At 43.6% G+C, this 26,877-nt stretch overlaps 1 protein-coding gene across 2 annotated transcripts in view; it reads left to right on the forward strand.

Annotated features, from left to right (window-relative positions):
• LOC121477794 (transient receptor potential cation channel subfamily C member 4 associated protein) overlaps positions 1 to 26,877 on the forward strand; it is a 72,274-nt gene that overhangs the window by 42,242 nt on the left and 3,155 nt on the right. The window contains exons 8-15 of one of the 2 annotated variants that reach the window (XM_041732328.1): positions 1,713 to 1,898; positions 14,077 to 14,243; positions 18,317 to 18,448; positions 20,658 to 20,716; positions 22,706 to 22,807; positions 23,892 to 23,975; positions 24,942 to 25,032; positions 26,056 to 26,196. In XM_041732328.1, coding sequence (XP_041588262.1) covers positions 1,713 to 1,898; positions 14,077 to 14,243; positions 18,317 to 18,448; positions 20,658 to 20,716; positions 22,706 to 22,807; positions 23,892 to 23,975; positions 24,942 to 25,032; positions 26,056 to 26,196 — 962 coding nt within the window. The remainder of the gene's footprint in view (positions 1 to 1,712; positions 1,899 to 14,076; positions 14,244 to 18,316; positions 18,449 to 20,657; positions 20,717 to 22,705; positions 22,808 to 23,891; positions 23,976 to 24,941; positions 25,033 to 26,055; positions 26,197 to 26,877) is intronic. The other variant, XM_041732329.1, reaches the window with a different exon arrangement.

A 26,877-nucleotide genomic window follows, 5' to 3' on the forward strand; every position in this document is an offset into this window, starting at 1 on the left:
AATTAGTTTGTTGTAATTGTAGTTTTATTTTTGAAAAATTTTCTTTAATATTCTTTTGAATATTACTTAAATTTTTTTCATTTAAATTCTTCACACAGAGACATGAGTATGACACATATGACATTATAATAATACCTGTTTGGGCAGCCTGGGTGGCTCAGCGGTTTAGCGCCGCCTCCAGTCCAGGGTGTGATCCTGGAGACCTGGGATTGAGTCCCACATCGGGCTCCCCGCAGGGAGCCTGCTTCTCCCTCTGCCTGTGTCTCTGCCTCTCTCTCTGTGTGTGTCTCTATGAATAAATTAAAAAAAAATCTTAAAAAAATAACCAAAACATTTAAAAAATAATAATAATACCTATTTACCCATCACCTAGCTTCACCTGTCAGTATCTCTTTATCTGTATCCTCATTCACTCTTCCCTACTCTACTTTGAATTATTTTGAAGTAAATCTCAGATATCATGAAATTTAACCTGCATATATTGCAGTGTTTACACAAGATAGTGACTCTTGTTAAAAATAACCCTGACACCATACTATACCCCCCAAATTAATAGTAAAATCTTGCTGTTAATGAAGTACCTATTAATTTAGTTAGATAATGCTGTCACATGGTTAAAAAAAAAATCTACGGATTCGAAAAGGCATTCATTGAAAAGTTTCTCCATCACACTCTTATTTCCAGTGGCCTAATTCTCTTTGCCTTTGAAAACCACTGGTGTTTTCCATCATTCCAGGAAAATTTAATACATGTATAAGCAAATACATAGAGATGCTAGTCCTTATTTTTAAAGAAGGTTAAATGATAGATCAAAGATCTACCACCTGCATTCCCCTGCCTCCTCAGTTTATTATGTTCTCTTACGCTGATCAGAATTTCCATTTTACTGTTGTGACCAAAATGGGATTAGGGAAAATAAGAGTTGGGTGATTATTCAGTTTCGTTCTTTACCTTAAAAAAAACAAACAAACAAACAAACAAAAAAACCCTCCTTTCTTCCTGCTAGTACATGTTTGTTACAGGAAAATCAAACTAGAGAGAAGTGGTTTTAATAGCCTTTATATCCTCTCTTACTCAGGAATGGCCACATAAACATCTTGTTGTAAAACCTTCATTGTTTATATGTATATTCTATGCATATTTTAAAGAAGCAAATTTTTAAAGAAAATGGGTTTAAGCCAATATTGTTTAGTAATTTTTTCTCTAGCAAGTAAGTTTAAACATTTTTTTGAGTCACTCTATGTAAAGATATATGTCTTTGTTCTTAGTGTTTGTCGTATTCTATTGTAGTGGAATTTATTGTGTTTAACAGATATGCTGTTGATGATCATCTTTACCGTTTTGCTGTTGCAGAAACCACATCAGTGAATATCTTTGTACATATGATTGGTTATTTCTTTGCAGGAAATCCCCAGAAACGAACCTCCTGGCTCAAAGACATACAGGTTTAAGAAATTAAAGTGATTCCAATTTATATTTCCTCCAGTAGATGTAAGAGAGCCTATTTCCCTGCACCTGCTATTGAACTTGTTTCTGTAACTTAAGTACTATTTTACCTTGGCTTAACATTTCATTTTGAAAGGAAACTCTTGACTAGCTACTGTCAGATTAAAAATCATTCCTATCATGCAGGTAAGGAACAGGCCCTTTATTCAGAGCTTTAGAGCTGGTTTCTGTTTTGAAAATGCACTATTTTATTCTCTCTTTGGCAGCGGCCCTTCTCAGCATCCCTGGCTTTGTTGAGCGGCTTTGCAAGCTTGCAACTCGAAAGGTATCAGAGTCAACAGGCACAGCTAGTTTCCTTCAGGAGTTGGAGGAGTGGTACACATGGCTAGACAATGCTTTGGTGCTGGATGCCCTGATGCGAGTGGCTAATGAGGAATCCGAGCACAATCAAGGTACTTGGGGTCCGTTTTCTATGAGGTGGGGACCTTTCCCTTAGACTCCTTGGAGCCATTCTTGACCTCTTTTCCAAGGAGGATTAATTAAAATTTGCTCAAAGAAATTTCTTTAGGGAAGTCCTAGATCATAACTGTTAAGATACTTTTGAAAGCTGGTGACAGAAACCTCTTTGAACTCTCTCAGTGGATATGAAAGCAGAGAGAAGGGACTGGCTGAATCCAATAACCAGACCATTTTTAGGAACTCAGAGAGTCCTTTCCATGTCTCCTCTTCATTCTCCATGGTTCTTTGGTGTTCTCTTCTCACTGTTCTGATGAGTAGGCTCTTAGTTTCAGCGATAGCTTCGTGGTAAAGGGCTCTGGCCCATCTTGGGTCTGTTGCTCAACCCTGAAGCATTTGATCCTAGCAAGCAGGATGGGGTCAGATTGTACAAACCCAGGAATTCTCACTGTAAAAGGGAAAAGGAGTTCTATTTCCAGGGTGGCAGGGTGTGAAGCTCTGTGGACCTGCTCCCCATTGCGCAACTATAAACAAAACCTATAAACAACAGGGATCCCTGGGTGGCGCAGCGGTTTGGCGCCTGCCTTTGGCCCAGGGCGCGATCCTGGAGACCCGGGATCGAATCCCACATCGGGCTCCCAGTGCATGGAGCCTGCTTCTCCCTCTGCCTATGTCTCTGCCTCTCTCTCTCTCTCTCTCTCTCTGTGTGACTGTCATAAATAAATAAAAATTTAAAAACAAAACAAAACAAAACAAAACAAAAAAACCTATAAACAACAACAAAAACCATCCATGTAGGGCAGCCCAGGTGGCTTAGCAGTTTAGCCCTGCCTTCGGCCCAGGGTGTGATCTTGGAAATCTGGGATTGAGTCCCACGTCGGGGTCCCTGCATGGAGCCTGCTTCTCCCTCTGCCTATGTCTCTGCCTCTCTCTTTCTCTGTGTCTCTCATGAATAAATAAATAAAATCTTAAAAAAAATCCATTTAAATTCTATGGAAGTTGTTCTAAGAGCATACAGTAAACGAGGAAATCTTTAAGATAATCTGCTAAAATTTAGAACACTGAGAGTCTGTGACATTTGAAGTTTTGCTTGTTGGAGGTTCCACTATAGGCAGATGTGGCCAAAAAGATAACCCTCAACAGGACATGATTCCCAAATAAAGAATATGATATTTCACTGTTGAGGAGGAGGGCAGACCTACCACCTTTTCTCATCCCCTCCAATTCCAAGTTGAAGAGGCTGAATTCTTGATGACTGTACCCTTCAGGTCAGGGGCTCCCCAATGCAGCTTTATTAAGATATAATAGATTTATAACATTGTATAAGTTTAAGTGTATAGCATGTTAATTTGATATATTTATATATTACAAAATAATTATGGTTATAGCATTAGCACCTTATCCCATCACATAATTATCATTCTTTTTTGTGGTGAGAACATTAAGATCCACTTTATTAGCATCATTCAGATATTATTAGCTATAATGACTGTACTGTACATTGGATGCCCAGAACTTGTTAATCTTATAACTGAATGTTTGTACCCTTTGACCACTATCGTCCTATTTCTCCCAGCCTCTGATAACCAGCGTTCTATTGTTTCTCTAAGGTAGCTTTTTTAGATTCCACATATAAGTGATATTATTATACTCTCCGACTTATTTCATTTAAATCACTTATTTCACATAATGCCAGGGGCTCCTTTCCCTTGCCCGCCCTCCCACCTCTGTGCTACACTCAGTACACAAGGTATGTTCTAGGCCTGGCAAGCAAGAATTTTCTGACCCTTTTGCCCTTGCCCCAACTCACTATAGGACAGAGATTCCATGCAGGGAGAAAGGGAAGTTGAGAAGACTAAGTGTCTGTTGACCCTCTCAGAGTAGTGGTGCCAAGATTTTGCCAAGAGGAGAGTTAATAGGCAAGAACAGAAGGTAGGGAAGTTCAAACCTAAGAGTGTTCTCAGTAACAGTCTAGATTTTGGTGGCAAGCAAATAAAAGTAGGCTGTTCACTCTTAAATGAGAACAAAGTTAAACCATAGGCTGGGTAGTTTACCAGCAAGAACCAGACATACAGCTTAGCAGAGCTCTTCTGAGGTCAAAATAAACCTCAGATTAAAAAACTACCTTTGCCCAATTTTAATTGGATTAGACTTTGGAGTACTTTATGCCCCAATGCATTGTCAAAAGTAGAGCATTCAGCCAGGAATAGTGGAGTCTGACAGCTGGGTTCCATACCAGATGAGGTAGAAATCTTAACAGAGAGATCAAGGAAAGCGCCATAAAAAGCCCTGCTAAAACACTGATCCAGGGAGACTGTAAACATACCATACCACAGCTGCACATTCTGAGGCAAAACACCAAAGACCTGACTAGTCCATCAAGAAATAGGTTTTATTGAAATAGGCTAGCCAGGTCACTGAACAAAGAAATAACAAGCCCTGAACAGAAGGAAGGGTAATCAGTATCCAGAGTTGCTGCATTGTTTACCTAAAATGTCAATTTTTAATAAAGTTTATGAAATATGCAAAGAAACAAAAAAGCATGGCCCAGACACAGGAGAAAGCAGGCAACAGAAGTTGGCTGTGGGAGGGTCCAGATACCAGATTTAACAGAGACTTCAAAGCACCCGGTGTAAGGATGGTCAAAGAACTAAAGGAAGCTATGCTTAAAGAAGTAGGAGCAGCTTGAGAATCTGTGACAACATCAAATAGAGAATATCAGTAAAGAGATATAAAGGAGAGCTAAACGGAAGTTCTGTGGTTATTAAACTATAAATAACTAGAATGAAAACTTTGCTGAAAAGAGCAGGAAGAATATCTGAAGAAATAGTGGCTGAAAATTCCCCAAACTTGGAAAGCATTAATGTGTCTATCTGAAAAGCCCAAAGAACCGCAAGTAGCCTAAACTCAAAAGATTTACACCCAGACACATCATTATAAAAATACTGAAAGACAAAGAGAAAATCTTGATAGTAACCAGAGAAAAACAACTCTTCATTTTCAAGAATGTCTCATAAGATTTATAGCTGACTTCCTGGAAATAGTAGAGGTCAGAAGGCCGTGGGATGCCATGTTCAGAGTGCTGAAGGAAAAACTCTCAACAGCAGAACTTCGTTTCACAAACACAGGTGAAATAAAGAAATTGCTAGATAAAAACTTAGAGAATTGGTTACTAATAGATTCACCTTATGAGAAATACCAGGGGAAATTCTTCAGACTGAAAGCAGTAACCTCAGACAGTAATTTAAATATACACAAAACGGTAAAGAGCATTAGTAAAGGTAATTTACATAATCATCAAAGACAGTATAAATACGTATTTCTTCTCCTTTCCTTAACAAATTAAAAAAAGTGTTTATGTAAAAACCATATGTTTATAATGTTGAATCTGTGACATAACAGAGTAATACACTTGATAGTAACAGCACAGAGAAACTCTGTGGAACCAAAGTTGTGGGAGCTTGGGTGGGACTAAAGTTGTATTGCAATAAGGAAATTATACAAGATGGTAACTTGAATTAATAGGAATCAATGAAGAGAACCAAAATGGTAAATAAGAGGGTCAGTATAACAAATTCTATTAATATTTACTTTCTTTTCTCAGCTTCGTGGACAGACATGAAATTATATAAAGTAATAATTACAACACTGTTGTGTAACAATGTATGCAGTGTATGATACAATATGTTGTTGAATGGTTATGTCTGTAGATGTAGTATGCATGAACAGTAATAGCACAAAAGGGGAGAAGGAATAGAGCTGTAGAGGAACTCAATATAAATCTGAAAAGATTTATCAAGTTAAGATGTATGTGGCAAACCCTATAGAAGCTGCAAAGAAAGTAACTTTAAAATACAGTGAGAAAGTCATTAAAGGAATTACAATGTTTATACCAGAAGATATTCACTTACTACAAAAGAAAGTGTTACAGGAGAAATAGAGGAATTAAAAACACATGAGATAGGTGGAAAACAAAAAGCAGAAAGGTAGAAGTAAATTCAACTGTTGTTAATAACCTTAAATATGAATGGAGAAAAGCAGTTCATCCCAAAAGCAGATTGCCATATTGGATTTTACAAAAAGATCCAATTGTACGCAGCCTATAGGAGGCATACTTTTTCTTTTCTTTTTTTCCCTTTTTTTCTTTTTTCTTCTTTTTAAGTAGGCTCCACACTCAATGTGGGGCTTAAACTCAAAACCTTGAGATCAGGAATTGCATGTTCTACTGACTGAGCCAGCCCCCACAAGGCATACTTTTTATTCAAAGATAAAAATAGGTTGAAAGTAAGGGATAGAAAAAGATGCATCCTGCAAAGAGCAACCATAAGAAAGCTGGAGTGGCTAATACTAAAAGAGACTTTAAAACAAAAAAAATGTCATCAGAGATAAAAAGGCTATTTTATAACAATAAAAGGGTGAGTCTGTTAAGATATAGCAGTTATAAACATAAAACATGTATCTAACAGCAGAGCCAAAAATAAATAAATGAAGCAAAAACTAACATTTAAGAGAGCAATAATGAGTTAAACAGTAATAGTTGGAGACTAGAATGCCCACTTTCAGTAATGGAGCAAACAGCTAGACAGAAGATCAAGAAGGAAATAGAAGACTTGAGCAGCACTGTAAACCACCTAGACTTACTAGATGCATATAGAACATGCCACCCAACCCCTGCAGAATGCATATTCTGCTCATGTGCATATGGAACATTCCCCAGCAAAGACCATACACAAGGCCATCTAAAAGCCTCAGCAAAGGGAATGGGATTAAGATTCTACAGACCATGGGGCAGCCCAGGTGGCTCAACGGTTTAGCGCCACCTTCAGCCCAGGGTGTGATCCTGGAGACCCGGGATCAAGTCCCATGTCGGGCTCTCTGCATGGAGCCTGCTTCTCCCTCTGCCTGTGTGTCTCTCTGCCTCTCTGTCTGTCTGTCTCTCTCTCTCTCTCTCTCCTCTCTGTGTATTCTCATGAATAAATAAATCTTAAAAAAAAAAAAAAAAAGATTCTACAGACCATGTATTTCAACCCCAGTGGAGTGATATTAGCAATCAGATGTTAGAAACATGCGGAAATGCAGTGATAAACTTCTAAATACCAATGGTTCTGAGACAAAATCACAAAGAACATTAAAAGGTATTTTAAGACAAATGAAAATGAGGACACAACATACTGAACTTAAGGAATGCAACTAAAACCTGCTAAGGGAGAAATATATAGCTATAAATGCCTACATTTTAAAAAGCTGAAAAAATAAAATCCCAAATCAGTGGCCTAATTTTTCTCAAGTTATTGAAAAAAAGAATAGGCAAGCTATATTCTAAAAGCAAGCAGATAGAAGTGATAGAATTGGAGTAGAAATTAATGAAATAGAGACTAGAAAAACAATAGAAAAAAGCTACAAAACCAGAAATTGGTTCTTTGCAGAGGTCCACAAAATTAACCTTTAACTTCACTGATGATGATGATGATGATGATGATGATGAATTAGAAGAAGAAAAGAAGAAGAAGAAGGAAGGAAGGAAGGAAGAAAAGAAAAGAAAGAAAAGAAAAAAGAAAAAAAGAAAAGAATCCAAACCACTAAAACCAGGAATTGAAGAGAGGGTACATGACAACCTTACAAAGATAGAAGGGACTTAGGAAATACTGTACACAACTGTGTGCCAACAAATTAACAGCCTGGATGAAATGGACAGTGATGAGAAAGACGAAAACTCCTGCAGCTGACTTGAGAAGAAATAGAAAATCTGAACAGAAGAAATAGAAAATCTGAACAGAACTATGACAAGAGATTGAATTAGTAATGAGAAAGCTACCCCCCCCCCCAAAAAAAGCCCTAGCCTACATGGCATCCCTGGTGATTCTACCAACCATTTAAAGAATTAACACCAGTATGTCACAGACTTCCACAAAATAGAAGAGGAGGAGACACTTCCTAACTCATTTTATGAAGTCATTATTAGCCTGATACCCAAACACGGCAAGAAAATCACAGACCAATATCTCTTATGAATATAGATGTAGAAATCCTCAAGAATATACTAGTAAACCAAATATAGCAACATACAAGGATTATACACTTGACCACATATATATACACACACATGAGTAAGGAGGATTTATGCAGGGTTGATTCAGTATATGAAAATCAGTTGATGTATATACCATATCAGTAGACAAAGGACAAAAACTTTGATCATTTCAGTAGATGCAGAAAAGCATCAGACAAAATCCCAACACCCGTTCATAATAAAAGCACTCGAGCTAGGAATAGAAAGGAACTGCCTCAACCTGTTAAAGGGCATCTACAAAAACCTGCAGCCAGTATACTTCATGCCTAGACAATGAAACCTTCTCCCCTACTAAGATCAGGCACAAGGGAAAGATACCTGTTCCTGCCACTGCAGCTCAGTGTTGTTTTGGGGGCTCTGGCTAGACAGGCAAAAAAGAGACATGGAAGACATTGGATAAGGAAGAAGTTAAGCTGTCTCTTCACAGATGACATGATCTTACATAGAAAAAAAACTAAGGGGGGATCCCTGGGTGGCTCAGCGGTTTGGTGCCTGCCTTCAGCCCAGGGCATGATCCTGGAGTCCCAGGATCAAGTCCCACGTTGGGCTCCCTGCATGGAGCCTGCTTTTCCCTCTGCCTGTGTCCCTGCTTCTCTCTCTCTCTCTCTCTGTCTCTCTCTCTGTCTCTCTATGTGTGTGTCTCATGAATAAATGAATAAAATCTTTAAAAAAACAAAACAAAAACCCTAAGGAATCCAGTAAAAAAAACTCCACTAAACTAATAAGTGAGTTCAACAGAGTTTCAGAATACAGTCAATATACAGAATTCAGTTGTATTTGTGTACAGTAGCAATGAACACACCAAAATGAAAATTAAGAAAACATTTATAAGAGCATCAAAAAATAAATAAGGATAAACTTAACAAATGCAAAACTTACTCTGAAAATTACAAAACATTTTTAGTACTAAATTAAAGGGGACCTAAATAAATATAAAGTATCTCATGTAAATGGATAAGAAGACTTGGTATTGTTAAGGTAGCAGTACTCCATGTGTTGGCCTATTCTTCAGTCTACAGATTCAACATAGTCCCTCTCAAAATCCCAACTGGCTTCTTTGCAAAAATGGACTAGGCTGCAGACCATATATCTAATAATAGTAATAAGGGACTTGGGAAAGAACTCCTCTAGCTCAGTGGTAAAAAGACAGTACATTTCTAATGTGGGCAAAGGACCTGAATGGGTATTTCTCCCAAGCAAATGTCCAGATAGCCAATAAATACATGTGAAAAGATGCTCAAAATCATTAACCATCAGGGAGATGCAAATTCAAACCGTAATCAAATAGTATTTCATACCTCTAGGATGTCTGTCATTGAAAAGACAGATGATAACAAGTGTTGGCAAGGATATTGAGAAATCAGAACCCTCATTCTCTGTCGGTGGGCATGTAAAATGATACAGCCACTTTGGAAACAGTCTGACAATTTTCAATCAGTTACTCAAAAGGCTAAACAGAGTTACCATAGACCCAGAAATTCCAGTCCTAGTTATATTTTCAAGAGAAATGAAAAATGTTGACATAAAAACTTATACATGAATACTCACAGCTGCAGAATATGGAAACAACCCAAATGTCCATCAGCTGTTAAATGGGTAACAGAATGTGGTCCGTTCATACACTAAAATGTTACTCAACAATTTAAAAAATGAAGTACTAATACGTGCTACAACCTGAATGAATCTTGAAATCATTGTGCTAAGTGAAAGAAGCCAGACACAAAAGGTCATGTACTAAATGATTCCGTTCCTATGAAATGTCCTAAATAGGCAGTTCCGTAGGAGACAAAATACTTTATTTATTTATTTAATAATTTTATTTTTTATTGGTGTTCAATTTACCAACATACAAAATAACACCCGGTGCTCATCCTGTCAAGTGCACCCCCCCCCAGTGCCCGTCACCCATTCACCCCCACCCCCGCCCTCCTCCCCTTCCACCACCCCTAGTTCGTTTCCGAGAGTTAGGAGTCTTTATGTTCTGTCTCCCTTTCTGATATTTCCCACGCATTTCTTCTCCCTTCCCTTATATTCCCTTTCACTATTATTTATATTCCCCAAATGAATGAGAACATATGTTTGTCCATCTCCAATTGACTTACTTCACTCAGCATAATACCCTCCAGTTCCATCCACGTTGAAGCAAATGGTGGGTATTTGTCATTTCTAATGGCTGAGTAATATTCCATTGTATACATAGACCACATCTTCTTTATCCATTCATCTTTTGATGGACACCGAGGCTCCTTCCACAGTTTGGCTATTGTGGACATTGCTGCTAGAAACATCGGGGTGTCCCGGTGTTTCATTGTATCTGTATCTTTGGGGTAAATCCCCAGCAGTGCAATTGCTGGGTCGTAGGGCAGGTCTATTTTTAACTCTGTGAGGAACCTCTACACAGTTTTCCAGAGTGGCTGCACCAGTTCACATTCCTACCAACAGTGTAAGAGGGTTCCCTTTTCTCCGCATCCTCTCCAACAAAATACTTTTTTTTTTTAATAAATTAATTTTTATTGGTGTTCAATTTACCAACATACAGAATAACACCCAGTGCTCATCCCGTCAAGTGTCCCCCTCAGTGCCCGTCACCCATTCACCCCCACCCCCCGCCCTCCTCCCCTTCCACCACCCCTAGTTCATTTCCCAGAGTTAGGAGTCTTTATGTTCTGTCTCCCTTCCTGATATTTCCCACACATTTCTTCTCCCTTCCTTTATATTCCCTTTCACTATTATTTATATTCTCCAAATGAATGAGAACATGCACTGTCCTTCTCCGATTGACTTACTTCACTCAGCATAATACCCTCCAGTTCCATCCACGTTGAAGCAAATGGTGGGTATTTGTCGTTTCTAATGGCTGAGTAATATTCCATTGTATACATAAACCACATCTTCTTTATCCATTTATCTTTCGATGGACACCGAGGCTCCTTCCACAGTTTGGCTATTGTGGACATTGCTGCTAGAAACATCGGGGTGCAGGTGTCCCGGCGTTTCATTGCATCTGAATCTTTGGGGTAAATCCCCAGCAGTGCAATTGCTGGGTCGTAGGGCAGGTCTATTTTTAACCCTGTGAGGAACCTCCACACAGTTTTCCAGAGTGGCTGCACCAGTTCACATTCCCACCAACAGTGTAAGAGGGTTCCCTTTTCTCCGCATCCTCTCCAACATTTGTGGTTTCCTGCCTTTCCAACAAAATACTTTAATGGATGTCTGGGAATGAGAGGTTTGGAGGCAAGTGGGTAGTCTGCCAGTGAGTATAGGATTTCTTTTTGGGGTGACAGAAATGCTCTAAAATAAGTTGTGGTGATGGCTGCATAACTGTGAATATGCTAAAAACCACTGAATTGTACACTTCAAGTGGGTGAGTTGTATATGAATTATAGCTCAAAGCTGTTTAGGGGGAAAAAATGAGGGATGCTTGGGTGGCTCAGTGGCTGAGCATCTGCCTTTGGCTCGGGGCTTGATCCCGGGGTCCTGGGATGGAGTCCTTCATCGAGCTCCCCACAGGGAGCCTGCTTCTCCCTCTGCCTATGTCTCTGCCTCTCTGTGTCTTTCATGAATAAGTAAATAAAGTCTTAAAAAAAAAAATGAGTGCATGTGCCCCAGAGTGCAGTATAGACACACAGAGGGTGGAGACCCCTTGAATCAGTTTTGCGGAGCTGAAGACATGTGGAGGGAAGCACAGGCCTCTCAAAGTAGTTTGCCCATCCTCGACCTTGGGAGTTAACCTTGTTGTTAAGCTGTGGCCATTGCTTTAAGAACTGCATTTTTTTTTTTTTTTTTTTGAAAATACTTATCCCAGAGACTTTCTCGTCAGGCCTGTGCAAAACCAGGCATGAAAGACGGGCAATGCCTCGGGGAAGAGTCCGAGCTGCCTGTGTTTCTCTTTCTCCACAGACGTTTATTACTGAGGAGGGCTTGTGTGCCATTCGCTGCGCCTGCTCCTCCCGTAGGCATCCTGTCCTGCAGTCGGCCCTGAGCCCCCTGAGCTAGGTGATGAGGACGCCGAGGCTCTCGAGGCCATGCAGCAAGTGTGCAGCGGAGGCAGGATCTACATGATAGCTCTTCAGATTCTCTCCACAAATCAGTTGACTCTTAAACTGTTCTGGGAGCTGGGCCAAGGAGTCCCAACATGGAAATTGAGTAATTATGATTTTTCTCCCAACATGCAGGAAAATATGTGTTTTTTGAGATAAAATTTTCTCAGCTTGGTTTTCTCCAGTAGATTCTTCTTCAATCTTTGCCCACTGCCACTTTTAGTTGCAGATTAAAAAGAAAAAAAAAAAAAACAAGTAGCAAGCAAGCATTCACAGAAAAACTCAAGTGTTTTACTTCCATTTAACGTATACTTATGTATTCTTTACACATGCCAGGCATTGTTTTCAGCACTTTGAATATATTAAATCCTTTCATCTTTGTGACATGGGTAAGAGATCGGTACTGTTGCTATTTTCCCAGTTTTACAGGTGAGGATGGATACTGAAGCATGGTGACATCCTCCAGTTTACCCAAGGCCACTCAGCTGGTGAACAGTAGAGCTGGAGTTCAGACCCAGCCTATGCTCTTCATGCCTGGGCTGCGCTGCCCTTCAGTCTGACTTTACTCAACAGCTGGTCGTCTCCTTGAGTTTATATTAGTGACATAATATGGCTGGAAAAAATAATTCCATATCTGTAGGGCAGAGTAGCTTGGGTTCTTGTGTCATGGTATCACCCTGCAGAAGTCACCAGACTTTTTGCATGCACCTTGCCCAAATATTATTTGATAATCTCTGCTCTGTTCCATATAGTTTTTCTGGCCCTTTGCAAAAGGCCTCTAGGGCAGCAGTTCCAGTGGGAGCTTGGAAGGATCTTAGTAGTTACTGCTGCTTCATCCTTTCACTGTAAAGATGAGGAAAACTGAGGGGAAGTAAACCCTAAGGTCTCCTGACTCTGGCTAGTGCTCTGTTAAAATAATAGGGACCTAAGAGGAAGGCTTCCCCCAAGAACCAGGTGCTGGGTGTTTCTTGTGTTCTCATTTACTCCACACAGCTACCCTGTAGACAGACACCCTGGCTGTCCATGGTGGTACTACTGTTACTTCCCTTCTGCAGGGCAGTCTGAGGCCTCATGAGGAGATGACTTGCCCAGTGTCACTTGGCCAGCAAGTTGAAACTTCAGAGCCCTCAGTCCTCACACTTTGCTCTGCCACCTTCCCATGAATACACCTCACCGGCATGTGCATGGCTCATTGAGACTTGTTTGTTAACTAGGTAGTAGAATAAATGTGATGGTTTACTGCTGCCCAAAACACGATGCCTGGCACATTGCAAGTGTCCCAGAAATATTACTTTGCTGCTGCCATTGTTATTAATAATGAAACTGAGTAAAATGAAAGTCTGCTGGTAGATAATGCGTTCATTTGTATCACTGATAGCAATTGTAGTGCCAACTCTGCCCTAGAAAGTTGAACCTTAGATGGTTCTTTGAAAAAAGAGAAGAGTCTTGGAAAATGGTCCTTCTCAGTCTTTCGGTGCCTCCTCATAGAATCTAGGCAGAGGAACCAAGTACTTAGAGTCATTTGTGGCCTGAAGAGAGTTTGGCACAGTTTGCTGTTTAGGTAACTGTCTGGGCACTTAGGTGGGGGGCACTCTCTGATGGTGGTGGGAGAAGGGATAGATCGCATTACTGTGTTGGCTGTATCACAGCATTTTGCTGCGTTAAAGTTGATGAAATAGAATGAAACTGCAGAGTTAGTTTTTCCCCTTTTTTGTTGAGGTATAATTGACATACAACATTACATTAGCTTCCAATGTACAACGTAATGATTTGATATTTGTATATAATGCCAAATGATCACTGTAGTAAGTCTAGTTAACATGTCACCATACATACTGAATTATTTTTCTTGTGATATACGAAGTCAGTTTTTCTAAGTTTCTAAGCTCACCTGACCCCTGTCGGCCTGGAGGGGTTTTTGTGGCTTTCAAAGTCTCTATCATGGGTTCAGGGGCCAGCCTGATGGCTCTGTTACTTCAACTCTGTCCAGAGTGGTTTTGAGGGGGTAGAAACATGTTTCTTAACAAGCGGTGACTCAATCCTCTCTCTCGGTGGCTGTCTCAGCCTCCATTGTGTTCCCTCCCCCAGGGGCTTCTGAGGAGAATGGCCTCCCTCACACTTCCACCAGGACCCAGCTGCCACAGTCAATGAAGATTATGCATGAAATCATGTACAAACTGGAAGTGCTCTATGTTCTCTGCGTGCTGCTGATGGGACGTCAGCGAAACCAGGTGGGCCCCTCCCACCATACCTCAGAACAGGGGGAATGGGGAGCAAATGCGTTCTGGGCACTTGTGGCATGCCAAGTACTCCATTAGGCCACCTCTCAGGACGGCTGTCTCTAGTCCAGCAAAACATAGGGCTCGTTTTCCTTCTCTCTGTTTTACACATCAGGAAACTAGTCTCATTCCAGAGTCCGCAGTCTTTTCCACTGTACCTTGCTGTGGACAGCATTTCTGGGCAGAACATTGGTGCCCAGGGCAGCAGCTGGTGACTTGGCCATATTACCTACCTTGTTAATGTGAAGAATAAAGGGTCATGGTAGCAAGATTACCACCCTGTAGATGCACTAGAAGAGTTGCCAATCTGATGGGGGTTTAGGGTGATGGACCAGAGCCCAGAGCTGGGGCAGGTTATAAAAACTAGGCAAGGATGGGGGGCTCCAAATGTGCTGGGGTTCCCTGAGCCTTGAAACAGTTCCAAGAGGGAGGAGCAAGGACCTATAATCTACAAAAAGAGAAAGGGCTCTGGAAGTATATAGTGCTCCTCTTCAAGATAAGGGAGAAATAGCTTTCTCCACTAGCTAATTGTCCTGTGGATGAAGAAATGGTGGTGGCTGGTGGTGGTGGTGGGGCGCTCAACAGTTCTTAAGCTCCTTTTTGAGTCAGACTCTGGACCATCACAATAGTTCTGTGAGACAGAGGCAGTTACTGCCATTTTGGTTAGGATAGCCAGGGAGAAGACTCACTGAAAAGATGATATCCCGTAGGGGGATGTTCTGAAGAACATGAGGGTGCTGGGCATGCTGGTCCCCAAGGCAGCCTGCCAGGTAGAGGGAGCAAGCCCTGAAGTGAGAGCGTGCCTGGTGGGTTGGTGGAACAGTAGGGAAGAGGGGTCATGGACTGGAATAAGCAGCAAGGGGGGCAGGGAAGGACTGCCGGGGCCAGATTGTGTCAGGCTTTCATAAGCTGTTTTAAGGACATTAGTGTTTACTCTGAGTGATGAGGAAGTCATCCCTCTGGCTGCTGTGTGAAAGAGATGATAGTAGCCAGGACCAGCATGTTGGTGGAGGGGAGTGGTGAGAGGTGCTTACATTCTGAATATATTCTGAAAGTAGAACAAGTAGAATTTGCCAAGTTTGGATGTGGGCATGAGAAAGGGGTTACGGGTAACTTTTTTAACTCCTTCTAAGGTTTTTGGCCCAAGCAGATGGGATGGATGTCCCATTTATTGAGATGGTTAAGATTGTGAGTTAGGGAGTTGGGATAGGGGACAGAGGTGTAGAGAGAAAGAAAGGCAAGGAATACTGTTTGAACAAGTTAGGTTTGAAGTATTTGTTAGAATCGGCACCTGGATTACCCATACCTGGAGTTAGGAGAGAGTTCTGGCCTGGAGATAGAACTTGGGGTTGTCAAGTTGCAGCTGGTATTTAAAACCAGGACCCTGGATGAGATCCCACCCTAACCTCCACAGTATCAAAGCACCTTCCTTCAGTATAGAATATATTTGTTATAAAAAAAAATAATAGTCACTGTGCTTTACATGTGTTGAGTGCTTTTACCTTTTTTGAGGCACTTCACAGTTATTCATATTGGAATTTTCAGGTATTTGGTAAGTTCTGAAACAGATGGTGACTCTCTTCTCTCTTGATGCTTGAAAAAACCAAGGTACTAAAAGGACTGTGCTCTCAGGCTCCAGGCATCGGTAGAACCAAGATTTAAACTCCGTCACCCTGACTCTGCTTTCTGTACTCTACCCCATGACTGTCCCCTACTCCCTGAGCTTTCCTGTTCCAAGTCTTTATGAATTAGTCACTGTGGTCTGTAGTTAAACTGTATGATTACAGCCACTGCTTCCTTGGAAGGACTGTAGGCTGGGCTCAGGATCCTGTCCACCTGAGAACCAGTGTAAAGCTGGCACAGCCGCCTTTGCACAGTCAGCATTAACTCATTCCTGCTGTGTGACCGGCACTGTGGGGATATGGTTTCATGGACCTCGCTGAGATGGGGACAGCAAGGGGAAGGGTTTCCCTGGCCAGGTCTCCCAGAAGGCTCCTTCTTAGAGTGTTTATTATTGTGCATTCAGACCAACTTCTCTGACCAGTCTTGGTATGGTTGAAATCCCTATACTGGAAACTCTCCCTAGAAGTCAGAGGCTCCATTTCTCTGGTGCTAAAGTAAATAATCCATGCAGTACTTCCTATACATCAGGCCCTGAGCTTCCCACGGCCCAGGATTCCCTCATTGAATCCTTTCAGCAGCTTTGTTATCCCTCATCTTTTGTCAAGGGACTCAGGCTCAAAGAAGAACGCTACCCAGAATCCCATCTTTTTAAAGTTCTGGTCTCTTGAGATATATGCATACCTGTGGTGGGTCTGAAAAAGTCAGGCTTTAGGATTAGAATACCTGAATTAGGGTGACATTTCCACCACTTGCCCGAGCTGGTCCTGCTCAACTTCCCCTTCACCTTGTAAAATGGGAATTAATAAGCGCTGGCGCTGTGCTCAGGACTTTACATACCTTTTCTGACCTTATCCTTACAGTAGCCCTGAGAAGTAGTAATAGCTTTGTTTTCTGTAAAAAAATATTTTTGATAGGTAAATAATTCATAGTTCTATATTAAAATGTATAAATAGGTATCAAGCCTTTCTCTCCTCTGATCCTGAAAATTTTGGTTCTCCTGGGAAGCATCTAATTTTACCAGTTATTCATGTATCCTTCTAGAGACATATTATGCTTATAACAGCAAATATATTCCTCTTTTTTTTTTTAATGCAGTCATGTACTTATTATACATATTTGCTTTCTTAATGTTGAATCTTGGTAAATGTTCACTACGTGTGAAAAAAACCGCAATTCTTTTTTTACTGGTACCTTATACCCCTCTGAATGGATATACCATAATTTATGCAACTAATCCCCATTAATGTGAGTATAGGTTATATCTATTTTGTATTGCAAGTAATGCTGCCATAAGCAACTTTGTGTATATGTCATTTAGTACATATATGGATCTGCTTGAGAATAAATTCCTAAAAGTAGAATCACTCATCAAAGGGAATATGCATTTGTAATTTTTAGAGGTATTACTGAAATGTCCTCCTCCTTCTAGTGTTACCTCCAATATGCCCCCTCACCAGCTGTGTATGAGCATGCCTGAGGCCCAGCTCACCAACACAGTAGTATTATCTTTGCTAATCTGAAAAAGTGGTTGTGATTCGAATTTCTCTTAGTGTTTTAAGTGCAGCTGAGCACTTACCATATATTGAAGAATATCTTGTATTTTCCGGTCAGTGTCTTTTGCCCGCTTTTTCCTAAGGGTAGTCTTTTTGTTTCAGAGATTTGTAGGATTCCTTATGGAGGAAATTCGCTTTTTACCTGTGATGTCAGATTGCCAGTATCTTCTCCATTTTCCTATTTGACTTAGGACTTGACTTACTGTGAATTTTGCCATAGAGAATTTTTAAAGTTTTATATGGTTGAATTGAATGGTTTTCTGTCTTGACTTCTAGATTTACCTAATGTACTTAATACTTTAAAAAGTCTTTCTCAAAAAAAAAAAAAAAAAAAGTCTTTCTCAAGTGTGATCTTTTTTTTTTTTTTTTTTTTTTAGTCTTTGCATAGATTTTCCTAGGCTATTGAGCATTTAAATTTTTAAAATATGTTTATCTTGCCTCCAGTTGAAATTTATCCTACTCTGAAGCATGAGAGGGTTATTTTTATTTTTTTAATGATAGGAGGGAACAAGCTAGGATTAAGAAATTTGATTGAGGTTACAAATTTTGTATGTGCTAGAGCTGGGAGTCAAACCTAGGGCTTTCTGAATCCAAACTTGTGTTCTTAAGAAAGGACCCATTGTATAGGAGTATTGTGGGGATCCATGAGCAGAGAATAAAAGTGTATCTGTGCATAGTGGGAGTGTGGTGAGAGAGGGGTAGGCTCAGTGGGGTATTTTCTTTAAATCTCAACAGTCCCTACTGATCATTTTCTTTCCTAAAGATTATTTTGTACATGCCAAGCATAAGGCTTTGATGGATCTTGGCAGCACATTTGTCATAATGCTTTTGCCTTCCCACTCCATCCAGGTTCACAGAATGATTGCAGAGTTCAAGCTGATCCCTGGGCTCAATAATTTGTTCGACAAGCTGATTTGGAGGAAGCACTCAGCATCTGCCCTTGTCCTCCATGGTCACAACCAGAACTGTGACTGTAGCCCGGTGAGCAGGGGAATGACAACAGATGGGCTTTACTTGCCAGGGGTAGTTGTTTCAAGATCTGCTGTTGACCCTTTGAAATCTCATTTTCTGAAAGAGCAGAAACTGAAAGTTTATATAAAGTCTGTATAATTTTATTTTTATATATTTGTTTATAATTTATTTCTGAAGTCTGTATAATCCTGTAAGTGGAAGCTGCTTGGAGAAGGGTCTGACCCACCCCTCTACCTGTGCAGAAATCCCTTCTGAGGCCCTTGGGCCAGCTTACTCTTGTACACCTCTGGAATGGGGTGCTCACTTTCCTCCAGGCAGGGCCCTGCCACCCCATGACCTAGTAGCAAGTTTCCTTCATTCTGTACTCTACCCCATTAATATCATCCATCCACCGGTAGTAGTTTTGCCCTCTGAAACCATGCACCACCAATGTCCTGTAGCCAGAAAGGGCTTTAGGATGCTTTGTGTGTGTGTTGGGGGGGTGGGGGGTAGTTAGGGGCTCACTGCAAGCTGCTCTGCTAGTGCCATGGGGAGAGCACAGAATAGAGTCAGGAGGCCTCTGTGCTGCTTGGCTTGTTGGGAAAGTTTAAACAAGTCACTGAATCTCTGAGCCTGTTTCTTTTTTCTTTTCTTTTCTTTTTTTTAAGATTTTATTTATTTATTAATGAGAGAGAGAGAGCACAGCAGAGACACAGGTAGAGGGAGAAGCAGGCTCCATGCAGGGAGCCCGATGTGGCACTCGATCCCAGGTCTCCAGGATCATGCCCTGGGCTGAAGGCGGCACTAAGCTGCTGAGCCACCTGGGCTGCCCTCTGAACCTGTTTCTTGCAAAAGGAAGGTCCCACTTCCTTGCCTGCTGTCCTCATAGGCCGTGTGGAGGCTCAGTAACCACCCCAAAAAAGGGACAGTATCCTGGGGGTTTATAGTGCGGCACAGCCTTCAGTGCTGTGGAGCCTCCCTGGTTCCCTGGTCTCTGGGGCATGTCCTGTGAACTTTCTGCAGTGCCCTGTCTGCCAGCTTACTGTCTTCCTCTTTAGCCTTGTTAGATTTTGCTTCTCAGCCCCTCCATCTGAGTTGTTAATTTCAAGTGAACATATTCTGCATTTTGAAACATCTGGCTCTTTGTCAAAAACTACTTGGTGTTATTCATTATGTTAATGTTCTGTTGCATTCTATCTCTTTCATTACTTGTAACATCTTTTTTATGGTCTCAGATTGCTCATGGGGTGCTAATACTTGTATTTGAGTCATCAGACTCAACTCAGGGTGGAATGTGGCCTCATGTTCTGTAATGTAGCCTGGGTCCTGGAAGTATTTCTTTAGAGCGCTTGGCTTTTGTCTGCCTGGTACTTTAGGGGTAAGTCCCAGGGCAAGTGTTCATCATGTTGAGTGCCTTGGCCCTGGAGATGTGAGCCCAGAATCCTTTTCCTGGAGCCTCCCTTCCACCACCACCAGCACCCTGGCAAAGACAGGTGTCCTTGCTAGCTCCCTGGGCTGGTAAGAGTGGGAGTTTCTTAAACCTTCTTTCACTGAGTGTATATACTTCCTGGACTTTACATGGGCTCAGGTTTTCTTTTTTTTTTTTTTTAATTTTTTTTAAATTTTTATTTATTTATGATAGTCACAGAGAGAGAGAGAGAGAGAGAGAGGCAGAGACATAGGCAGAGGGAGAAGCAGGCTCCATGCACTGGGAGCCTGATGTGGGATTCGATCCTGGGTCTCCAGGATCACGCCCTGGGCCAAAGGCAGGCGCCAAACCACTGCGCCACCCAGGGATCCCTCAGGTTTTCTTTCTAGTCCCTGCACAGCATTAAAACTCAAACCCTGGATGAGTGAGTGTCATTTCCACTTCTCCATCCTACCCAGAGCTGCCAGCCATCAACCATCTGCTCTCGTGCTTCTAGCTCTGGGCTCAGTCCTTTCTTCAATTCTGATTCCTGTGCATTTTCCTTTGTTATGAACTTAACCTCACATGTAAAAGAATTACATGATTTTTTTACCCAAGATGTCAGCAGAGTAGGGGTTAGCAGGAAGGATCCACATTAGCTTAATCTGCCGTTGGCCAGATGTGGAAGTCAGCAGAGGGTTTCTGACTAGAAAAGTCCTCCTTGTACATGAGGACACAGGCTCAGAGAAGCAAAGCCACACACCCAGGCTCTCACTGTAGTGTTTTGGTTTCTATTGTGATGATTTTAACAATGATGCACATATGTTTTAGGACATTACCTTGAAGATACAGTTCTTGAGGCTTCTCCAGAGTTTCAGCGACCACCATGAGTAAGTACAAGCTGTTCCTGGAAGGACGGTTGTTGCGCCAGCTCCTCTCATCTCTGTGTCCCGTTGACCTCCACTCCGGAGGACCTGGGAGCCACAGGAGCTGCTGCCACTGCGGTTACCGCGTGTGGCCACACTTGCACAATGCTGTACCAAGAGCTGCTGTTGGCGCAGCTCTCCCCGTGTGCCGGGCTCCATGCTGAGCTTCCTCCAAGCCCTCATGGCCACACGAGGAAGTGAGTATGGGTGTTGCTGGCCCCTTGTGACCCTGGGAGTCAATACATCTCTCAACTGTCTGCCCTCCTGAACCGGGAGCGGACAGCTTGGCTCTTCACAGGGACCTCAGGTGGGCAGAGTGGGCTGAGTGTTTGCTTATCGGACAGGTGGACTGTTCTTCACCCACACAGGGAGATGTACCCTCTCTCATTTTTTAGAAACACATTCTGCCCTCTCATGTTGTATTTTTCAGCCTTCAGTGGTGAATGTACAGGAGAATGATTCTCTGGTATAGGGGGAATAGTGTAGGGGAGGAGTGCATAGCAGCTGACCCTTGATCTTGACACTGGGGAGACAGCATGGTGGGGACTTTGGTGAGCTGGAACACACAGGCAGTTACTGCTCAGCTCTTGCCAACTGTTGGTATACAGGAAACTGGGCTCACTATTGCACAGCTTCTGAGTTTTTCCCCCAAAGGAAGCTAGAAATTAAGATTTACGTGAAAGGTCCTGATTTTAAACATTGGCTTAAATTCTTTTGAAACATTGTATAAACTACCAGAACGTGGGTGCCTGAGGACAAATATGGCCAGGCGCCTCTACTTTGCTACTTCCATCTGGATCATGTTGACCTTCCTCTTTCAGAGGTTCTCTGTCTGAAGGACTTAAGCTCCAGGAAGTAATGTGAACCCTCTGAAAAATGGCACCAGTATGTTCTGAATGTGGACTTTTTTTCTGAGGAAGTGGGTCCCTAACTTTCATCAGACTCTTGAATCTGAGCACTTGTAAGTGCTGGGCATATGTGCTAGCATTTGTATGGGCTAGGCTCTGGGGAGACAGTGATGGGTGAAAGCCATGACCCCCACTCTAATGAAGGGTACAGTCCTGGAAGGGAGAAGGATAGTTATCAGAGAATTATACCACTGAATGTATAGTGACAGATAGGGATAGTATTCTGGTGGAGGGAGCTTGGTTCTGTGAGAGAACATTTGACAGGGGTCATGAACTGGCCAGAGTGTGGTTAGGAGCTCTCTCTGCAGAAGTAACTTGTTGGCTGAGACCTTGAGGGTTGGTAGTGAAACTGGGTGAAAAGGAAGAATGAGAGGCTGACTGTTCCAGAAGAATCCCCAGTAGGAGGGAGTGCCATGTGTTCAGGAAGGCCAGTGTGGCAGGTGATGTGAATGAAGGCGGGCTTGGCTCAGAGTGAGACTGCAATGGTGGTTGGTTTCAGCCAGAGGGCCTTGTGGGTCATGTTTGTGTCATGTTTGTGGGCCCGGATTGTGTGTGTTATAAGGCTTGTGAAATTGTGGGGGCATTTTGACTTGAGAGTAACATGGTCAAGGGGTCCTTTTTCTAAAGATCTCTCTGAGTGCTATGTGTTGAGAGACCGTTTAGGAAGCTTGTTCTGTCCACGTGGCTGGAGTGATGCGAGGCCTAGAGGTGAGGGAGGCAGGCCCCCTGGTGGCAGTGCTGTAATAGGGCCAGGTGTGAGCAAAATGATGAGTTGGATTTGGATTTCATGGAGTTGGAAGTGCCTTTGAGAAGTCAAATAGAAATGTTCAGTGGCAAACAAAAGGCCCGGAAATGTTGAGGGAAAGGATCTTGTTAGTGAGAGGGGCAGAGGATGGAGCCAGGGAGGCTCCCTGAGCCTGAGCCTCAGAGGCAGGTGGGATCAGGGGAGGGCACTTGGGAGAGAGACTCTGATTCTCACCACAGGAAATGGGAAGGTGGCTGGCCCAGTGCCTGTCCTTTATCCCTTTCAACCCATTTGTTTCAGGAACAAGTACCTGCTGCTCAATAACCAGGAGCTGAACGAACTCAGTGCCATCTCTCTCAAAGCCAACATCCCTGAGGTGGAAGCCGTCCTTAACACTGACAGGTAGGTGAAGTGCAGCTCTGGCCCACAGCCTACCCTGGCTGCATGCCTGCAGGTGTGGTACTTGTCCTTTCTCACTCACATGTAGCTGTATCCTGAGGGTTCCTGTGTGTCAGGCACTGTCCTCACATCACCTGCATTACCTCATTGGGTCCCACGGCAGCCCCAGGAAGGAAGCGCCATCATTACCTCAACTTTACAGAACGGGGAGCAGGGCCGTGTAGAGGTCACCTGCCAGAGGTTATGTGTGCTCTGCCCACTCCTTTGTCAGCCACCTTTGCTGATACGCTTCTTCCTTGTCCGGTACCAAGTCCCATTAGCTGGGTTATGTCACCTGAACAGCAGAGAGGTCACAGGCTCACAGGGGTCAGGGCAGGGAAGGGCTGTATCCAGCAACAGAAGTCATAATTCTCAGCCTCTTTTTTTTTTTTTTTAAAGCAGGAGAAATCTGTTCAGATGAAACTGTGCACAGTCCATAATGTCTATAGAGGATAAACGTAGAGCTATTCTATTGAAGAGGGAACTTAAGGGCCCAGACTCCTGCCTGCTTGGCCCTCTTCCCCCCATGATGCAGCCCGAGTCATTTCCTCATCAAATGTCTTTATCAGACCAGGAAGCTGAGGCCCAGGGGCACAGGGGCTTGTTGGAAGCCAGCTGGAGCTGAACGTGGGGCCTGTGGTACTCCATCTCACCCTGCTGGCACAGACTTTATTTACCCTATCTGGTAGACTCTGCTTTGGTGTTTAAGACTCCCTTTGGTGTAACCAGCCCCCTTCCAGCAGTTCTGAGCACTGACTTTGGGTTTTTCTGGCCTCTCATCGCTTGCTAGTGGGTCTGGGAGGGAAAGCTGGCCTAAGATGTGTGAATCCACTTGGCTCTTCACTTCTAAGACTGCAGGCGTCTTTGGGGTGCTCTGGGCCCAGACAGAGGTGGGGGAGGATATCCTGCCGGCTTGGAAATGTCCCTAGGCTTTTGTACCCATTTAAAGCAGCAGAGAAACCCAACCCCAGGACAACAGTCCTTCGGCCAAGTGGGACTGGGCCCTGTCAGCCTCAGGTCTGCCACCAATGTCCCTGTTTTGTTCCAGGAGTTTGGTGTGTGATGGGAAGAGGGGCTTATTAACTCGTCTGCTGCAGGTCATGAAGAAGGAGCCAGCTGAGTCCTCTTTCAGGTAGGTCTGGGGACAGGCACCTGCCACTCCTGAGGGGCCCAGAAACTAAGTGTTTCTCAGGTGATTAGAAATACCTCATTTAGTTACCAGCTTCCGCCCTGGACATCTGACTACTATGGGGGAAAGGGGGTCTGACTCAGTAGGTATGTGAGCTGCTGCTGCATACCAACAACGTATTTCAAGAACTGACCAGGCATTCACCAAGTGTTCCTCTGTGCTGGCATTGGACAGGTGGTAGGAAGCTACAGCCCCTGCCCATGGGAGTTCCCTGGGTTGTGGCAAACAAGCATGAAAAGAAACCTGTTTGAATGCACTGTGAAAAGGAGCAGAGCTGGGATCTGCCCTAGGAGCTGAGGGTGCAAAGGAAATCCCCTTTCCCAGCTGGAGGCTGGTGGGGTAGGCATGGATAGGAGGGCTTCTCAGAGCTCCTCCAGCTCACCTAAGAGGAGTCGTGAAGGCTATGGACAGAAGCAGTGGGTAAGGAAGGCATTCTCTCAGGCCTGGGGTGTGATGCATCAGTAGGCTCCGTGCCCTCATAGGACCCCTGTCACCTCAGCCTGACTTGTGCAGACTTCCCCTCACTGATCCCAGCCTTACCCTCTATGGGCACTTCTTCCCATCCGAAGTCAGTTTGGTGTCCCATCTACATATGTCTGTCTGGTTCCCTCAGGCATTTCCAGCCTCGCTTTCCATTGTCCCTCTCTCCTTCTGAAGGGTCAAAGCCTAGAGTGACTTACTGTAGCCAGCCCTTTGATCCTAGATCCACCTTCTCTGAGACACATCTTCTTCCACACAGAACCAAATAGAGGACTGTTCCCCACTGAACTGTCCGCCCTGTGAGGACCTATCCTTGCTGTGTCCCTGATGCCTAGTATGAGGCCTGCCACCTAGATGTTCAGTAAATGTTGAATAAGTCCAAAGGCAGCAGACATCTCCCAGCCCCAGGGGTCAACATTTGGGTCGCAGGTTTTGGCAAGCCCGGGCTGTGGAGAGTTTCCTCCGAGGGACCACCTCCTATGCAGACCAGATGTTCCTGCTGAAGCGAGGCCTTCTGGAGGTAATGGCCTGGAGGAGCCAGGGTGTTGGGTGTCCCATTCCCCCCGCAGCCCCATGCATTGCTCTCCTTCTTGAGACCTAGACAGGTGGTCAGGCACAGACCAAATCTCTTTATTTTAAAATGCTAATCCAGATTGCCCTAGGACTTCCCCTGAGTTTCCAGCTGTGGGTCCTGTAGGTGCTTAAAACGGGTGATGAAGCTGAGGGTGGCCATGGAAGAGGGGGAAGAGTCTGTTGTTACCCAATAAGGCCTTTTGACCCTGAGGATATTTTGCTGTTGACCAAAAGTTAATTTCCCTTTTGTAAAATGGCCTTCAGAAAGAGCAAAATTTGCTAAAGACAGGGAGCAAAAGGGCCAAAGATATAATTGGTTTTAAAAAAAATTAAGGATACAAACAAACTGACCCATGAATTGTAAATGGAATTGATCCAAATTAGCATAACTGCAGGAAAATGAAAATAAAAAATGGAAACAGTTGAACTGTTACAGAAAACTTTATTAAGAAGTTAAATTGGCTTTATGTTCCTGACAAAAATTCATTGATTTTAGTATAAACTTTTTTATTCATAAATATGCAGACAAACCATGGGGTCAAAATGTGTCCTCTGCCCTTAAACCCTGTGCTTCAGTTATTCGAATGGCCTCAGTCCTTAGGCAGTGGCCTGTGTTATATCTGGAGACAGCTCCCCTCGCCTGCAAGCGGGAGAGCCCTGGGCAAGCAGGAGAGGTCCTGACTGCCTACCCCAGCCCGCCCCAACCTCCTAGTGAGGTGCCATAGGCCTGCCCTCGCAGCTCCCAGCATCCCCAGATGAGACTCTGGACAGGGGAACAAGTTCCATCAACTGACGCGGATGCCTACTGGATGCAGGTGTCATGGATCCATCTGCTCCGTGCCCGGCCTTGGTGGGAGGCAGGCAGTGGGCATCTTGGATGAGCACAGCCTGGGGGTAGCAGCCACATCTGCCTGTTGGCCCCAGGGCTCAGCCACCTTCCTGCCTTGATCCTGTCCTCTCCCACCCCCAGCACATCCTGTACTGCATTGTGGACAGTGAGTGCAAATCGAGGGATGTGCTCCAGAGTTACTTTGACCTTCTTGGGGAGCTAATGAAGTTCAACGTTGATGCATTCAAGAGATTCAACAAATATATCAACACTGATGCAAAGGTAAGACTAACCCAGACTCCATGGGGTTTGCTGTGTTGTTCAGAAGTTATCTTGGAGGGATGCCTGGGTGGTTCAGTCGGTTAAGGGGCTGCTGGCTCCTGGGATCCAGCTTCAAGTCAGGCTCCCTGCTCAGCAGGGAGCTTGCTTCTCCCTCCCCTCCACACCCCACCTGCTCGTGCTCACTCACTCCCTCTCTCAAATGAATGAATACTTTAAATAGTAGTAGCAATAGTAATCTTAGAGGCCTGGCCCTTGCCTGTCTTCAGGTGCTGGTTTTAAATTGGAAAATACTGGTGAGTCAGTGGGCAGTCTTCATCAAATAGCCATTCACCCCTGCTCTGTGCCGTGACTACGCTAGACCCTGGGTGTACAGGGGTGACTGTCACAGTTGCTGTGGGCCAGTGAGATGGTGCAAGCAGGCATGTGATGTGGTGGGTGCCAGGACTGGGCCTGGTGTGTTAGCTTTATGGAGCATTTGACAGAAACCCAGCTCGGACCAGTTGAAGTGAAAATGAGAGGAATCCAGTCCCCATCAGTGCAGAAAACACTGCACTTGGTGTCCCATGGGGCTGGAGGGCAGCCTACCCAGGTTGTCTGGGCCTTGGTCTTATCAGAAGCAACTGGGCCTGGTAAATGGGGGCCCCTCGAGACAAGTGCACAGCCTGGGCCACAGCTGCCTGC

This window comes from Vulpes lagopus, chromosome 18, assembly GCF_018345385.1.
Source record: "Vulpes lagopus strain Blue_001 chromosome 18, ASM1834538v1, whole genome shotgun sequence".
Taxonomy (NCBI): Eukaryota; Metazoa; Chordata; class Mammalia; order Carnivora; family Canidae; genus Vulpes; species Vulpes lagopus.